The following is an 18,314-nucleotide window of genomic DNA, read 5'->3' on the forward strand; positions in this document are numbered from 1 at the left end:
GGGGAACAGGTGGTGGTTGGTTACATGGGTAAGTTCTTTAGTGGTGATTTCTGAGATTTTGGTGCACCCATCACCCAAGCAGTGTACACTGTACCCAATATGTAGTCTTTTATCCCTCACCCCCTCTCATCCTTCCCTCAGGGTCCCCAAAGTCCATTGTGTCATCCTTATGCCTTTACCTCCTCATACATTAGTTCCCACTTATAAGTGAGAACGTACGATGTTTGGTTTTCCATTCCTGAGGTACTTCACTTAGACTAATGGTCTCCAATTCCATCCAGGTTGCTGTGAATGACATTATTCCATTCCTTTTTATTGCTGAATAGTATTCCATGGTGTATGTGTATATATATATCTCAACGTTTTCTTTTTTTCTTTTTTTTTTTGAGACGGAGTCTTGCTCTGTTGCCCAGGCTGGAGTAAGTACAGTGGCGCCATCTCGGCTCACTGCAACCTCTGCCTCCCAGGTTCAAGCCATTCTTCTGCCTCAGCCTCCTGAGTAGCTGGGACTACAGACGCCCGCCACCAGGCCGACTAATTTTTGTATTTTTAGTAGAGATGGGGTTTCACCATGTTGGCCAGGCTGGTCTTGAACTCCTGACCTCAAGTGATCCACCTGCCTTGGCCTCCTGAAGTGCTGGGATTACAGGGTTGAGCCACTGCACCTGTCCCCCCTATATAACACATTTTCTTTATCCATTCATTGTTTGATGGGCATTTGGGCTGGTTCCATATTTTTGCAATTGCGAATTTTGCTACTATAAACATGCGTGTACAAGTGTCTTTTTTGTATAATGATTTCTTTTCCTCTGGGATACCTAGTAGTGGGACTGCTGGATCAAATGGTGGTTCTACTTTTGGTTCTTTAAGGAATCTTCACACTGTTTTCCATAGTGGTTGTACTAGTTTACATTCTCAGCAACAGTGTACAAGTGTTCCCTTTATACCACATCCATGCCAACGTCTGTTATTTTTTGATTTTTTGATTATGGCCATTCTTGTAGGAGTAAGGTAGTATTCCACTGTGGTTTTGATTTGTATTTCCCTGATAATTAGTGATGTTGAGCATTTTTTCATATTTGTGTTGGCCATGACATTTTTTTTTATTATCAATATGTCCCATGCAATATTTGGGACATACATGTGCAAAAATATTACTCATTTATCTGAAATTCAAATTTAACTAGATGTCTTGAATTTTATCACATAACTCTCTCTACTCCCATGAGGCCCCCATGAATGAGGTGAGGTTGTATCCCAGGAGATAACAGTAAGTGCAAAGTTTTCCAGGCAGAAATGATCCTAGTTTGCTCAGGAAGAAACCCTGTGTGGCTGAAATAGAGGGAATGGGGATGGGGAAAGGTGGGGGGTTGGGGGTGGTAAAGATGACCCAGTGGAGGTGAGCAGGGGCCAGATCTTGGGGGGCTCCAGGCAAGTGTGAAGAGTTTGCATTTTATTCTGATCTTTGGAGTTTTAAAGAAAGCTCTCAGTACTGCAAAGTATTCATTTCCATGACTATTCCAATATAGTACTGTATTTCCCAAAGCAGTCTCCACTGACATTAAGAACAGACTTACGATAGGAGAGAGTAGGTGCCCCTGCCCTGGGAGAAAAAGAGTGATATCCCCTCTAACTCCACCTGACCTCCCTTCTCTCCCTCCACCCCATTCACATTTTCTTCGGTTTTCCTAACACCATTTCACAAAACCTTAATAAATGAGCTTAAAATGTTACTGGGAGAAAAGACTTAGGGACTCAAATTCTTACTAGAAGTTAAGTGACTACCAGACTGCATATAGTATAGATTAGGTGAAGATGAGAAAATAATGAAAAAGGGAAATTTGACAGTGCTGGCCAAGTGCTGGCAGCTGGGCTAGTTTGCCTACCTGTGACCCTGAGAGTGAGAGTGTTTGCTGAGTAGAAATAAAATCCAATTCTCCCATTCTCTGTGGTGAGATGGCTAAGAAGCTCTCATGGAAGGGGAATTCATTGGGAACCAGGCTGGCTGGGAACTGATACTGCCAGACGGCAGAGTAGTCAAAACAGTTAGCTATAAAGCCCACACTGTTTTGGAAAAGGCTGAACTTGCATCCCTGCCGCAGACCTCGGTGGGCTCCCATCTAATAATGTTTCCTGCCTCCTCTGCCTTTTGCCTCAGTTGATCGTGGGTGACTCAGTGCTCATCTCTGGCAATTCACTCTTTGCAGGGATTTATCTTTCTGAACCAGCCTCCTCTCTGGCCTTCTATTAAAATATACTCTACGTCAAAAGAAGAGTTTTGACTGTATTTCTGTGAGAGAGTCTCTCTACCTTAATTTTCATGCAATGTGGGATTTTTCATACCTAATAATAATCTTTTTTTTTTTTTTTTTTTTTTTTTTGAGACAGGGTCTCACTCTGTAGTCCAGGCTGGAAGTGCAGTGGTGGATCTTGGCTCACTGCAACCTCTGCCTCCCAGGCTCAGGTGATCCTCCCACCTCAGCCTCCCAAGTACCTGGGACCACAGGCACATGCTATCACACCTGGTTAATTTTTGTGTTTTTTGTAGAGACAGGGTTTTGCCATGTTGCCCAGGCTGGTCTTAAATTCCTGACCTCAAGTAATCCACCCACTTCGGCCTCCCAAAGTGCTGGGATTACAGGCATGAGCCACTGTGCACAGACCTAATAATCTTTTAGCTAAACAGAAGAGTGACCATGCTCTCCATCTTACAGATAGGGGAAGTGACTGAGAGAACTGACTTGCCTCAGGTTTCCAGAGTAGGAAGTGGCAGAGCATAAATTTGGACCTCTTATTTGTCTTTTCTAACACACCAGGGGTTGTCAATTTGTTTGAAAAATATTTAATGACTTGAGCAACATTGCACGGCTTCATGCTTCCCTCTAAAATCAAAATGTTCTTTTTCTATAGAAACCAAGAGCAGTATCTACAGTGGAAAGAGCTTTGTTTTCATTTTTTTATTTAAAAAAGTATTTATTTCAAATAGATTGAGTCACTAGGTGATGGGCTGATTCTTTCCAAACGATTTAATGACCTCCCCATTATACAAACAATAAATGTTTATTGCAGTAACTTTAAAAAAGTTAGAAAGCCACAAAGGGAAAAATAAAAATCACCTATAATTCGCCCACCTTGATATAACTGCTGTTGACATTTTGATATGTATTCCTCCTATCTTTTTCATACACATGTAAATGTAGTTTAACAAATTGGAAGAAATGTGCTATAAAATGGTTGATAACTTTTTAATTTAATATTTCCATGACCATTTTCTAACGTTGTTAAATTTTTTCCAAAATGTTTGATCAGAGCATACTGTCTAACCTATGAATGATACATCTACCGCACATAACCTGTTAGTACTTTGAGATTATTACCCATTTTTTTATTATTATAAATAACACTACAGGCTGGGTACGGTGGCTCACACCTGTAATCCCAGCACTTTGGGAGGCTTGAGATGGGCAGATCACTTGAGGTTGGGAGCTTGAGACCGGCCTGGCCAACATGGTGAAACCCCATCTCTACTAAAAATACAAAAATTAGCCAGGCATGGTGGCATACACCTGTAATTCCAGCTACTCGGGAGGCTGAGGCAGGAGAATCACTTGAACCTGGGAGACGGACGTTGCAGTGAGCTGAGATTGTACTACTGCACTCCAGCCTGGGCCACAGAGCAAGACTCCATCTCAAAACAAACAAACAAACAAACAAAAAAAAAAAAACAACCAAAGAACCACCCTGCAATGACCATCCTTGGTCTTATAAAAACTTAGTGTTGTTTCCACTCAGTGATTTGTCTAGATCTTGCTTGGAGAAAAATAAAGACTGGGTAAAAAACAGAGAAAGTTCATAGACATTAGTTTGATTTTTGTCTATCAGAGAAGGGAAAAGAGCAAGGCCACTGATTTCAAATGTCTCCTCTGTAAAGGCCATTTCCTCCCCCGTACTCCTAGTTCTATTCTGCTAACTTGGCTCTTGCACTCTCATCCCTGCAGCCCCAGCTTTCCATCCTGCCACTGCCTTCAGCTGCAATTCTTTGTTTTTGCCCTACTCATCACCTAGGAACCTACCTCCCAGGTCTCACCAGCTGCTGATGGATGTTTTCTGTCTCTGCTCAGTGCCTGAAAACTTATTTCTCAGGGCAGCCAATGAAGGATCCTTATCACAGTATCTGGAGTCATGCCCATAAAGCTCTTTGGCAAATCATTGCACTGTTTTACCTGTGGGCACATCCCCACAATCTGGCTATCGTTGACCTCGTGGGGAGGGTAATAAGCTTAGGGATTATTCCCAGTATTGTGACTTACGGATTTCTTTCATTTCTTCACTGGACTGAGCTACTATCTCTCCATTCCCTTCTTATTAGGAGCTGTTTGTTAGTTCTAATAACAACTAGAAAAATTGTGATCATTAGTCCAAAGCTATAATCTGAGGAACAGTTAAGAGAGGTCATAAAATCAAATAAGGTTAGACTGAGTGCCTTTAAAAAAACATCTCATTTGTTGCAGGGTTCTAAAAATAGTTTCCAACACATCCTTCACGTTCACAATTATTTTTGACTTCAGTTCTAAATGTGAAAGGTATAGAGCAGCAAATTTATACATTAACTTCATAGGAGAACAGAAAGCTCATTAATTCTTAACATTGGTGGGATTTGATGGTTCACTATCATATGCTCTGTTCCGAAATATGTCTGGGTCCACTTTTCTGAGATGATTAAGATGTCCTATTGACAACCTCAGGGCTATTAAAAACACAGTGCCCTTCATATGTGAGATAAGGTTACAGCTCCCACAAGGGAGGGTTTGGGCAACATCAGCGTTAATCATCTCATGTTCATTCATTCACAAATTCATTTATTCCAGTATTTGAGACTCTCCTATGTGGCAGGCAAAAGAAAAAGCCCTTGATTTCAAGGGGGACAAATAAATATAGATACAACACAATGGAAATATTACAGAGAAAAATAAAGCCAAGTCAAAGAGAGACGTGTGTGGGGAGGGTTGTGAGGGATGATATTTTAGATCTGGTAGTTGGAGAGGCCTCTCTGGGGAGGTGGCATTTAAGTGCAGGGACAGGCCATGCAAATAAATATCTGGAGGTGAGGACAAAGGCCTTGAGATGGAAGTGGCTCCTCTAGAGAACCAGGCAAGAGGTGAGGGCAGCTGAATGTGGTGAGCAAGGAAGAGGATGGGACATGTGAGAGGGGTCAGGGCCAGCTCCAGGAGCCTGTAGGCCATGGAAAGGCATAGGATTTTATTCTCTGTGAAGCAACTGCCTAGAGGTGGCTCCGAGACACAGGCAAGCTAGTGACCTCAAGAGGGCCTTGGTCCTGCTCCATCCGAAGAGCTGATTCACTAGACTTTTGCAGTCCCTGATCCCAGCAGCTACAATCTTAGATTCCCAGGGAACTGGAAGCATTTAGTTAGGGATTCTGGGGAGAACCTGTGGGTCCTGTGATAAGGTCCCTGTGGCTGCAAGACCCACCCTCCTGGAGGTTTTATGATTCAGATGAGCTGTTCTGGCACTCTGGGTCCACTAGAAGCTGATGGGATTTTTAACAGAAACAGATGTTATTCCCACTGTGCCACCAGCAGGTTTTTAAGGCCTCATGTGACCATTAACTGTTGTGTGGGGATCATAATTCTAAGAGACCCTCCTGGAGACCATATGATCTGTATCTATTTTCTTGAATCCTAGAACCATGCTGAGGTTTAGGAGGTTAGGTAACTTAACAAGGGCACACGGTTATTGAGCGATGGCAGGATTTCATCTCTGATCTAATTGGCTGGTGACATGGTTTGGTTCTGTGTTCCCACCAGAATCTCATCTTGAATTGTAATCCCCATAATCCCCCATGTGTTGAGGGCGGGACCTGGTGGGAGGTGATTGGATCATGGGGTCGATTTCCTCCATGCTGTTCTCATGGTAGTGAGTAACTTCTCAAGAGATCTGATGGTTTCATAAGAAGCTCTTCCCCCTTCACTTCCTTCACACGCTCTGTCTGCTGCCATGTAAGACATGCCTACTTCCCCTTCTGCCATGATTGTTAAGTTTCCTGAGGCCTCCACAGCCATGCAGAACTGAGTCAATTAAACCTCTTTTGTTTACAAATTACCCAGTCTTGAGTAGTATCTTTACAGCAGTGTGAAAATGGACTGATACAGCTGGAAAGCTTGTTTTCCCCGTTATGCACCACACTAATACCTCCCAAATACTTCCATTCATTCATCAAAACATTTACTGAACATCTGCTATGTATTCAGTGCTGGGCACACTCCAGGGATGCAGAGACAAATGAGACAATTCCTGCCCTCAAGTGTCTTGGAATCAAGTGGGTTGTTTAGAATATACACTCTATCTTCCAGGATGAAGTGAGATTATAACACACAGCCCCACTTTTAGACTTTCTGAATGGAGATTTGTCTTATCCTCATAAAGGAACTTTGCCAGCTGCCAGGCAGGACATGAGGTACTTGTCCATACCTGTTACTGTGCATCTGCCATTGTCACACATGAAAATCATCCGTTGATCCATCTGTCCTTAGTTACCGTTGGCATGCACTACCATTCTGTGCATTTCACTAACATTTGGATCCTTGTAACTTTCAAAGAGATCACACTGTGATTCAGGACTCAACTGAAAAGTCATCAGTTGCCCATCACACAGGGACAATGCAGCTGAAGGCAGTGGGAATTGCTAAGTCTCTGAGTGCTCGCAGAATTATTAGGGCCAAGTGTAGGCCTGACTCATGCATGGCAGACTATCATTTAGGCGGAGAACAGAACCTTCAGATAATCAGAAGCTTCCAGATAATTTTTTAGAGATGTGAAGCTTCCAGGAATATCTTATTTGGTTGAGACAATAGGAACTACCCATTTAACCACATAGGTAAAACTCCAATATCTTTCGACGTGCCTCAAAATTATCTTTACAAGTACCTAAGAGATTATTCTCCCATCAGAATTCTGATTGTTGCCGTCAGCATACCTTCTATAATTTGTAATTGTTTGTCTTTGTCTTTCACCCAAAATGAGGTTATCTTTTCATTTGCTGTTTCCCCAGCACTGGCAAGATGCCTGGAGCTGTGTAGGCCCTCGGTGAATGCTGCAGGATTGCAAGCAGGAGTTGGGGAGAGCAGCATGCTTCTGAGATTCTGTAGACCTAACCATGGCCAAAATGATTGCAAACTGTCTTTAAGGTCTGGCAGGAGCTTAATCTTAGAAGCTTCACTGTATTATTAAAAAAGTGCTGCATAGTTGTATAAACATGATACTATTCGGTTTTTAAATACAGAATTATGAACATGTGTTATCTCAAAAAGGTTTATTAGATGATTTTTTTTAGATGACATCTCACTCTGTTGTCCAGGCTGGAGTGCAGTGGCACGATCTCGGCTCATTGCAACCTCTGCCTCCCAGGTTCAAGCAATTCTCTTGCCTCAGCCTCCCGAGTAGCTGGGATTACAGGCTCCCGTCACCACGCCCAGCTAATTTTTGTATTTTTAGTAGAGGCGGGGTTTCACCATGTTGGTCAGGCTGGTCTTGAACTCCTGACCTCAGGTGATCCACCTGCCCTGGCCTCCCAAAGTGCTGGGATTACAGGTGTGAGCCACCGTGCCTGGCCAAGTTTATTAGATTTATAGATATTATTTGGTAATTACTTTTATGACTTGGCAGTTTCTTTTGCTCAATGGCATCACAGAATGAATGAAATAGTATCTGAAGGATTTTCCCTATGTCTCTTGGCTAATCCACGAGCGGAACATCCTCACTAGATAATATGGACTTTATAAATCATTTACAATCACACTGATGTCACCGTAGACAGACTACTGTCCTGGTTAGAAATGTCATATTGTCCTGGTTAGTTGCCAGGACAATGTGAGTCCCTATAACTGTAATTGTGTCTAGAGGGGCAGGTCTGAGGGGCCGCTTTCTGTACTGTCTCTCTGCCTAGTGAGCTCCAATGCCTGGCATCAGCTTTGGACCAGGAAAGCCCATTTGAACTCTGGCGTCAGACTTACCTTGGGCAGGTCATTTATCCTCTCTGGATTTCAACTTTCTCATCTGCAAAACAGGGAAGACAGCTGCCAATACCTAGACACTGGGAGGAAGGCACCTTGGCGTCTCACACTTGAGAGGTGCTCTGCAACTTCTTTCTAAAACACCTTTTGGAAACTGCTTTCTAGAACACCTTCTGAGCCAGTAGTGAATCCCTGGTGAGCCTGCTAGTGAGTCTCAAGTGATTTGGAAGGCCACTGAGAACACCATGCTATTTAATTCAGATCATGAGAAAAACTGCCATCTCTAGAAAAGTACTCCTTCTCTGGTACAGTTATTTCATCAACCTTTCATTTTTTTCCTTCTATCTAAATTTTATACTTTCATCTACTCTATTCCTACCTCAACCTCTTCAGAAACTTCAAGTACCGCCCACAGGTCCCAGGACACGGTCGATTCTCACTTGGATCCTGGGCCAGTGTGGACACTTGGGAGGCTGTTTAATCCCTTGATCTCATTCCATAAAGAAACACATTTAAATCACCTCCCACCAATTTTTTCCCCAATTGAGGTAAATGTAAAATGAGTTGTAAAAAAATATGTAACATTCTTTCTCAAATGTATTCTCCAAACATTAGGAAATAATGCGAAAGAGGCCAAATGAAAGTGTGATACAGTGAATACAGTTGCAGAGAGTCTCGCTTAATTTCACAGTCACTTATTCACCTGCAGGCAGCTTTCCCGAGCAGTGCTGCGGTCCACCCAGGAAGGTCTTACCGGCCGCAGTCCTAGACAGAAGTTCACTGTGTGCAGGCCTCCTTGCATTGACTATACGCTGTGTGTAACGTTTAACCTTTAAGACGTATTGGAAGCAAGTTCTACTTTATGTCAATGTCCTGAAAAGGAAAGGAACTGGAAGTAAATCAGGGCTACGCTGAAGTGCTACTTTGGAATCACAGAATGTTCCAGATGGAAGGAACCAGGGCACTCCCACAACCCCCTCGTTTGTAGAGGAGACCTGGAGTCATGATGTGCCTCACCAGAATCACATGCCAGTTAGTGCCAGAACAGATAATTTTTGTTCTTGAGTGACAACTTATGACTAGACAATTCTCATATTAAAATCATTTTGTAAGTCAACTGAATTGAAGACATCCAATTTGTCCTTTTTTTTTTGAGAAATTTGAGTTATCTTATTAAATGCTAGTATTAACTGAGCTTTAACCAAGGATACTTTAGTGAAAATAATGTGTTGGGTAATAAAATTTTAAATCTCATGCCATATTGATTAACACACATCTTCCTTGCTTACTTACCTACCTGGTAATAAACCACTCTTAATAGTAAGTGCCTGTCAGGGTAAAGCCCTGTGCTAAAAGCTTTCTGTTTCATTTCTGCATTCAATTCCAGCCATGTTAGCTAAGCATCCGTATCTCTTTTTTATAGTTGAGGAAACTGAGGTTCAGAAAAGAGATAACTTGCTTGTGGTCCCACAGTAGTAAATAGCAAAGCCTTTCTAACAGGTATGCTATGCCACCTCCAAACACACATAGAATTCTGCTAGCATGGACAGAGATGTCCCATCTGTGCCATAGGATATGTATCCTTCTATACCCAGTTCTAAAGTAAAGGTGTAATTTAGGTTCTAGCTTGGGGCCATCACAATTTCCCTCTCCCATTGCCCTTAAGAAAGTAGCTTTGTGTGCTTAGGAGTTGGATTCTGACTGTTCCCTTGTAAGACCATGGGGTGACATTTGGCCTTGTTATTGTTGTCATTGTTTTGAGACAGGGTCTTGTTCTGTCGCTCAGGCAGGCTGGAGTGCAGTGGCGTGATCTCAGTTTACTGCAACCTCCTCCTCCTGGGTTCAAGTGATTCTCCTGCTTCAGCCTCCCGAGTAGCTGGGATTACGGGTGTGCACCACCATACCCAGTTAATTTTTGTATTTTTAGTAGAGATGGGGTTTCACCATGTTGGCCAGGCTGGTTTCGAACTCCTGACCTCAAGTGACCCACCCGCCTCAGCCTCCCAAACTGTTAGGATTACAGGCATGAGCCACCACACCCAGCCCTGGCCTTGGTTTTAAAATACACTTAACCCAGTACTCCTAGAGGGCTGGAGCTCTGCAGGAATGGCACAGGCAGCAGGCAGGTGCGACTTGGTCAACCCCTAACCATGTAGCCTTCCTGGAGGACGGAGAGCCACAGCAATTAATAAGGGAGCAGGGTGCTGGGTGTGGTGGCTCACATCTGTAATACCAGCACCTTGGGTGGCCAAGGTGGGCAGATCACGAGGTCAGGAGATTGAGATCATCCTGGCAAACATGGTGAAACCCCGTCTCTACTAAAAATACACACACACAAAAAAAAAATTAGCTGGGCATGGTGGCGGGTGCCTGTAGTCCCAGCTGCTCGGGAGGGCTGAGGCAGGACAATGGCGTGAACCCGGGAGATGGAGCTTGCAGTGAGCCGAGATTGGGCCACTGCACTCCAACCTGGGAGACAGAGCGAGACTCCATATAAAAAAAAAAAAAAAAGGGAGCAGGGAAGGGCACAAGGTTGTTGGAACCTGGTGCTGATGCTTTCCTACAAACAGGCACCTGTTTCACTGGGAACATTGTCAAGGGGAAAGCAAACAATTTGCTGAAAAGTGGTAGCTTGGTTAAAACATTGTCAATCATCCAAGGGAAACCTGCATCTATGCCCATTATTTGAACAAAGAACACCAGTAGGAATGTGTGGACATAATCACTTAAGAAATATTTGTTTATGAGCCCATACAGGATTTCAATCCCGACTCATCCCATCAGGGGCCCCGTTTTCAGATTTCAAATGCCATCTCTTTGGTGACGAGCAATTTTCTGGCAAAGGTCTGAGGTCCCCTTTGAACCTGCCCTATCTGACAGAAGACTCCATCAGCTTATAACTGAGACTAAGTGAGTCCTGGTTCTTGTTATCATCATGTTCTGGCTCCTCCCTGGCACTGCTGGTGATGGGGGCAGGAGGGCTAGGACACAAGCCAGTGACAGGAGGTTCTGCGCAGAATGGTTCCTTTACACATAATCACTACTTCCTCTGGTAGCTCTGAACAACATTCTACACATTTAATCTAGGAGAACACCCAGACAAATTCCACTCTCTTCCCATCTTACTTCATTTTTAAAACAAGCAGTTTCACCCACACACCCACTCGAGTGCAATGTGTCATCTCCCTCTGGGCCTTCTATGCATTTGCTCATACTGGTTCCTGTATGTAGAATGCTGTCTTCCCAGCACCTTCAGGCTCCATCTACTGAAACCCAGATGGTCTCTGAATGCTCAGATTAAAAGCCAACTCCTTTACAGTGCTTTTCTTACCCACCCTTGCTAGAAGGGTTCTCCCTCCCTGGACTCTCATGGTAGCTGGTTCATACCAATCTCACGGCAGTCACCACAAACCATTTTACACAGAAGGCACACATGTGTATGTTTGATCCCAATTCAGTAGAGGCTCCTGCGAGGGCCGGTTGTTTTCTCACAGATCCCTGTTTGCTCAATACACCTAGCTCAGTCCTCTGTATCAAGCACTCTCCCAGTGAACAAGGTCACATTCTGCAAAGGCCTGGCCAACAGAGTAACATAAATGGGGCAACAGACAGAGTGGCAGGTACTGTTCAGGAGAGTCCTGATTATGTGAGAAAGGGAAGCATTACAACTGGATCTCTGTCACCACTACATTAGCCATTCACTGGATCCTGCACTGCTTGTTCCTACTATTTCCACCCCAGAAGTCTTCCTTGATCTGATCAAGAGTCGAATCCAGACATCCTCTGCAAACTATGGCAAAAACTGGCCCAGGAACTTTCTTTTCATGAGCCATAAACATACCGAAGAGAGAGAGAAGATAAGGACTACAAAAATGTCAAGGATAACAAAAGCAGGTTTTAAATCTATGCCTGGAGTAAGAACTAATGGCCAATGAAGCAATGCTAAAGAGCAGAGCAAAAAACTGACAGCAACCACTATTTGGCTCCATCTGCTCCACTGAGGACAATCACTTCCAAATTAAAGTGTAAAGAAAAACCTGGTTAGGATTTGAAGTCCAAGAGTGATAAGGGGATTGCAGGAGACACCTGTTTTAAATGAGTTCTCATGAAAGACATGTCAGTCGCTGAAACAACCTGTGGATATGAATGCAGAATTGTTGTCAGAACTCCAGAGAAATAATGGACAAAGTCCAGATACTGATAATCACTGCCCTACTTTCCAAAGTAGATTCTAAAAACTCCAGAATGGTGAATTTAATGTAAAATCTGGCAAAACCAGGAATAATACAGATGGTGAACACTTGACTCCTAAGAATTTCTTTTCAACACTGATTTAACAAAGAAAATGTCATACAAAATAACTTCCTTCCCTTTTTTTTTGATAGGATTACTAGAGCAGCCAACCAGGGAAATAACAGTGAAACAATAGCTTACAGCTGAAAGAGACCAGTGGGGTGAGTTGAGATTACAATCCTGAAGGTAAGTTATCACATATACTTTACTCTGAGCTAGATGGGGTTCCAAAGGCTTTATATACACAGTATCATTAGTCATTTATTTAATCCTTACAAGGACCCTATAACATAGAAACTTAACATTGCTCCTATTTGGCAGATGAGAAAACTAAGGCAAAGTTTTCTTGCCAAAAGGTCATACAGGTAGGATTTCAACGCATCCAATGTGGTCTCCAAGTTGTACTTCTCCTATTAGTCTACAATGCCCTTCACATGATTAGCAAGGCTGCCAAAAATAGAGGGAGAAATGGGAATCCTCTCTTTTCCATACAGGAAAAAGGACAGCAGAACACATCTGCCCTCTCTCTCGCCTCTTATCCACTCACTTCTCTAACAGGGGGAGGGAAGACTTTGATTGCTGCTTGGGAGATGCAGCTAAGCACACTTTCTTGGCATGGTAAGGTCATCAGTGTAGAATCTGCCACAAGGGGAGTTTACAATTTAAGGCAGGTAAATTCCAGGACTGATATTTAATATATTTTAATAACCACTTTATCACCAGACCAACCCTCAGAGCAACCACAGGTGTGCTACTGAGCCCTGGTAAGTTAGGTTAATAGAGTTATTAGCAAGGGTTAATTAGAGAGCCACACTGTGGTCTTAGTTTCACCAATCCAGCCTTCTTAGTAAGACACATGCTATTTTGATTCCTACTGGTCTAATTTCCAGTATTTCTTCAATTTGTTCTGAACTTAGAGGGGAAAGACATGGATATAATTTATTACCATCAACTCCCCAACAATCCTCTTACACCTTCTGGATAATATCCCAAGTACTAAATGCAGTTTTAGGTGACATTTCTCTGGAGTTCTGACGGTTCTGCAGTCATATCCACAGGGAGTTTCAGCAACTAACATGTCTTTCATGTGCACTCATTTAAAACAGTATAGGCTCAGTCTTGGCTCTTAGGTGCTTTCTAGTTTAGTACCTAAGAGCCTATACTGGGGACCATATGGTATGAAGTAGATGGAAGGAAGATGGACCATCCATGTCATCTCTCCTGTTGTAGACATGAATGTACCTGTAAATTCAAAATAAGTGGGGTATGCTGGGAAGGGCCACAATCTGGGACATAAAATGATCTTTGGCAAATAAAATGATTGAGCTTTAGGTCCAAGAGGAGGGGACCTCATTACTTTAGATTAGAGGTCAGCAAACTATAGGCACAGGCCTTCTGTTTTGTAAAATTTTTTTTTTTTTTTTTAAGAGATGGGGTGTCACTCTGTTGCCCAGGCTGGAGTGCAGTCACATGACCCTAGCTCACTGTAACCTTGAACTCATGGGTTCAAGCGATCTTTGGCCTCATCCTCCTGAGTAGCTGGGACTGCTGGTATGTACCACCATGCCCAGGTAATTTAAAAAATTTTTTTGTAGAGATGAGGACTTGCTATGTTTTCCAAGCTTATAAATAAAGTTTTACTAGAACACAGCCATGCCCATTCATTTGCATATTGTCTATGGCTGTTTTTGTGCTCCACGATGGCACAATCAAGTGGCTGCAACAGGGACTGTATGTCCTGCAAAGCCTGAAATATTTTCCAACTGGTTCTTTCCAGCAAAAATTTTGCAGACCTATGGTCTAGACCTAGGAAAGTAATTCTAACATCCTCAGGGTAAGGGGAGAGATTGGGGCCAATGAGAGGAAGGACAAAGGAGCATGTTTAGAGCTGGAACCTTTAGTGGGATTACCTGGAGGAGGCAGAGAGGACAGCATTAGGGTGGAACCACCACTCTGCCTTATTATGCAGGGTCCTTCCTCACTGAGAACTAAGCAATAATATGGCCTTCCTAACTGAATTATTTACATCCATTTGTGTAAGTTCCTAGACAGTTAATTAAGTGGATTTTTCTCCAGTTCTTCAGAATTGCCAGCACAAAAAATGTAAAATGCAGGCACAGGTAATCAAAAATGTTTTAATGATTACTGTTTAGACATTTAACAACGTGGGTATATCCAGGTGAGCTAAGCACACTTTGACAGCACACTATTGGATGTTATAGTTTCTGTATTGAAATATGTAAAGACATCTGCAAATTAGTACCTAGCAATGAAGACATACATTTATAAATATACACATTCTAGGTTTGATAAGGTAAATGTAAACAGATGCCATGACTCCTTTTCAAACAGAAAACCCACAAGACTAATAGAGAACCAATAGGCTCCCTATAGTATGAATGTGCAAAATTAAAGCATGGTAAACTGATATTTACATAAATATCAAACCAACAATTAGTTTATACATTGTCAATGACCTTCTAAGATATGTCATGAGTGGTTCCACGAATATCTTTCCCCCAATGGAGAAGGTATTCAGAGGCTAAATTCCAACACTTTAAAATGACACACATCATAGGCTTTATCTGTTTGACCACTGCCTCAAATGTGTGAGATGTGGTTTTATGATAAGCAGTCTATTATTTTTAAACAAGAGGTTCTAAACAAATCTTTAGATTCTAAGCAGAAAGAAATTACAAGTACTATTAGACTTACATTAAACAAGTTACCTCTATCAAATTTCTCGATTCTCTTATGCTGTAGCTATACTTGATTTTACCTCAAAAAGTTTTAAGGTCCTTTTCCCCCCTTTGTTAATTTTGGTAAACTAGGCACATTTTACAAGGAAATCTGTGTCAAAACAGATAACAGTGCATAAATCAATCCAAATTTACACCCTGGCAACCAGTTCCCCATTGCTCATCTACGGGACTCTGTCAAATGGTAAATAGGCAATCACCTCTCTTGAAAAGTATACATCCTCTCTCGCACTGGTGGAAAGCAAAACTGACTTTTTGTTTGCTGTATAAAAACACTTAGCACTTCAGAAATTAAAAATGGCCTACTCACCCTACACCCTTCCTAAAATCTCGAGGACAAAGAATATATATTTAAGTTTCATCAAGACTGCTGTAGAGCCCCCCCTTTTTACATTAATAGTGGCACTCAAAATAAAAAAATAAGATCTGTTAAAAAGTTAAACTGACTGTTCCACTAGATTTGAGCCTGCTTGATTCAAAGCCAATAGTACAAAACTGAAGGTGCCGTGTCTGATTTCACATCAACAAGTCACTGGAAATTATGTCACATTAGTTTCATAAATCATGGTCTCATGGTCTTTGATTTTTTCTAAACAGAGCTATTACAAATTAATACAAACCTGAAACATACCCTAATTTAAACTAATAAGCTTTGGGCCCTGCTTTTTAAATTTTAAGGCATGTGTGTTTCTCTACCATAACAACATTGTACAAATTTACATTTACAATCACATGCATGATCTACAGTTAAAAAAAAAGTTTGGATTACAGTGTTTTTAAATTGTGAATCACAATTCAGCACCTATCATGTTATAACTAATAAGGCAACAGCAGTGTTGTACACTACAATAATACTCCCTTTCCACAGTCTAGCGCAGGGGTCAGAGAGCCCAGAAATGTTAGAAATCTTATCCCTACTTATATAATCTGTATACGTTTTCTAGGGGTTTTGAATTGATGAAAGAAGTCCTACATGAATCACACTATTGTAGGCCAGACTAGTTACAGCAGCTGTTAACGAGCATCAGGGCACAACTCATATTGTGCTTACAATCAGATGATGTCGTTTGGAGGGTTTCAATTCTTTGACTTCAATCCTTCCGCAGCTTCCTTGGCTTCACATTGTTTTCCAGGGGTGAAAAGCTGTTGGTGTGTCCGTTCACAGCAGCCATGGACCCATTCTGGTGGTCCTTCAGGTGGTCTTTCCTTCGGGAGGCCCCTTTCTTGTTGTAGGTCTAAAATGTGTAAGGGCAGATGAGAACCAAATGACCACAGACAGTTTTCTTTATAGGGAATTTTACTGGGAATTGCATCCCTAACGTTAGGCCTAGTTTCCTTTTAAGATCAAATCTTATCAAAGAGAAACTCCTGAGGTCAAGTCCCCATGACTAAATCTTTTGTCACTGGTTTCAATCATTCTTCCTTTTTTTTTTTCTGAGGCTTAGCCTGAGGTAAGTTAACTGAATCACAGGCTGCAACAGAAATACTATTTAAAATGTCACGGAAAATTCTATTTACACTTTACTCTGCTTTGCCTTTTAGTATCTGGATGGCAGATGACAGAGGTTATGTGGCCAAATTGGTCTTTCCCACCTGGCAGCAGCTCTCTTGACACCCACATCCCTTGTTCGTCTTCAAAAGTTCCTCACTGCCTCAGCGACTATCTCAGCCTTCATGAACAAAGTGCTATGCTGCTGTAAGCAGTTAGAATAAATGTGATTTCAGCTTCATCAGGCCCTATCCTTTCACCTCCCTTGTACCTGGTGTATGTTCCACAGTGCAGCCATAAACTATGAAGCCCAGAGGTACATGACTTCAACTCGACCTCAACATGCCACACACAGGTGCCTGTGAGCACAGAAGAGGAAAGGACAAATGTCTGAGCCTCAGGACTTGCAGCCTCTGCCCTTGCTCCTGACCTCCGTGTTTTGCCCAGATCAGCAGGCCTTATGGCTACCAGGCACTAGCAACAAAGGCAGGACAGATGTCATCTGGGGGGTGACGCATGGCAGGAGAATCAGCAGTGGCTGCAATGTGGTGAGGCTCCACTGGAGATGATCTGCCCTAAATGGACCTTTCTGTGAGCAAAGACCTACATCACCACATCATATGCTTAGGAATGAACCGAATCCTCACACCTGAGGACTGAATGTATAAGAAAGCTGAGACAAAAAAGCGTATCTCCATATCTGAGGACTGTGATAAAAATCTCTTCTGAAATTTCATTTGGCCATGATGTTCAGGGTAGTGAACTGAGAGATTTCTGATTGAAATCACCTCTCATGTCTCTGCTGCAGGTCAGAGGGAAGCAACACAGGGTCCTACTGCACAGTTTTCCATTTCCCAGGGGAATCCCAAGACTCCCTCATCCAGGCTCTAGAACAGGGTTCTAGAGTGTCTTCCAGTGAGCTGTGAGCCCCCCAGAGGCAGGGGCTGCTCTTGTCATAGTGACTCCATTAGAGGCCAGAGCCTGTCACCCAGCAAGGGCTCCACTTGCCCATTAAGTGAATAGATGAGGGCCTTTGTTGGTAAAGGCCCCAGATCCCAAGTCCCAGAGAAGGGTGAGATTTACCTGAATGTAGAAGTTTGTGAAGAGAGCAATCAGGGAAATCATGTATCCAATCTGGAAATACAACCAACCAAGAGGGAATGTGCACGGCCAGATGACCCCGCAGCTGGTCTGGATGATTGTCAGCACAAACTGAAGCTAGGGGAACAGAAGGGAGGCAGCTGAACAGGGACAGTGCGTGGACAAGGCCCCACACCAGGCAGACTTTTTAACCAGCATCACCTAAATTTCGGAATTAACACTTGCTGCAGGTACAGCAGTCACTTCACGAACACAACACATACACTACACTTATCCTAAACTCTAGGTGTGTTTGTCTTATATACATTCTTCCTCTGCCCTCCAAGCTATTTAAACTACCTTCTCCAAAATTCAAGGATACACTACAGAGACATCCAAGACTTTTTATTTTTTGAGAAGGAAGAGCAAGCGCGTATGTTGAAAGGGCACTGATAACATCACTGCAGGATGTGCCACCTGGCTAGACATCCTTCCAACTCCTTATCCATGGACGCTTCTGGTTTGGTGAAGGCTGATGAGTAGATTTAAACCTTTACTGGCAAACAACACTAAGTGCATTGATGAATTTTGATGAATAAACCTTGAAACGCATGTGAACTGGTTAGATAAATGGTGGAAAGATGTTTTAAAAAGGGCTAGGCT

The 18,314-nt window shown here is 42.6% G+C and overlaps 1 protein-coding gene and 1 long non-coding RNA gene across 6 annotated transcripts in view; one reads left to right on the top strand and one right to left on the bottom strand.

Moving 5' to 3' along the window:
* Positions 1–18,276, top strand: part of LOC134735717 (uncharacterized) — a 63,153-nt gene extending 44,877 nt beyond the window's left edge. The window contains exons 2-3 of the long non-coding RNA XR_010119127.1: positions 12,416–12,509; positions 16,625–18,276. This is a non-coding gene — a long non-coding RNA (uncharacterized lncRNA). The remainder of the gene's footprint in view (positions 1–12,415; positions 12,510–16,624) is intronic.
* ELOVL5 (ELOVL fatty acid elongase 5) overlaps positions 8,610–18,314 on the bottom strand; it is an 85,676-nt gene continuing 75,971 nt past the window's right edge. For 4 of the 5 annotated variants that reach the window (XM_055262846.2, XM_055262848.1, XM_055262847.1 and 1 more), the window contains 2 exons: positions 17,655–17,789; positions 14,445–16,317 (listed from right to left, as the gene is read on the bottom strand). In XM_055262846.2, the coding sequence (XP_055118821.1) occupies positions 16,174–16,317; positions 17,655–17,789 (279 nt within the window). In that variant the 3' untranslated portion in view covers positions 14,445–16,173. Of the gene's footprint in view, positions 8,904–14,444; positions 16,318–17,654; positions 17,790–18,314 lie in introns of those variants that run through there. The other variant, XM_063632656.1, reaches the window with a different exon arrangement.

This window comes from Symphalangus syndactylus, chromosome 23 (genome assembly GCF_028878055.3).
Source record: "Symphalangus syndactylus isolate Jambi chromosome 23, NHGRI_mSymSyn1-v2.1_pri, whole genome shotgun sequence".
NCBI classification, from domain to species: domain Eukaryota; kingdom Metazoa; phylum Chordata; class Mammalia; order Primates; family Hylobatidae; genus Symphalangus; species Symphalangus syndactylus.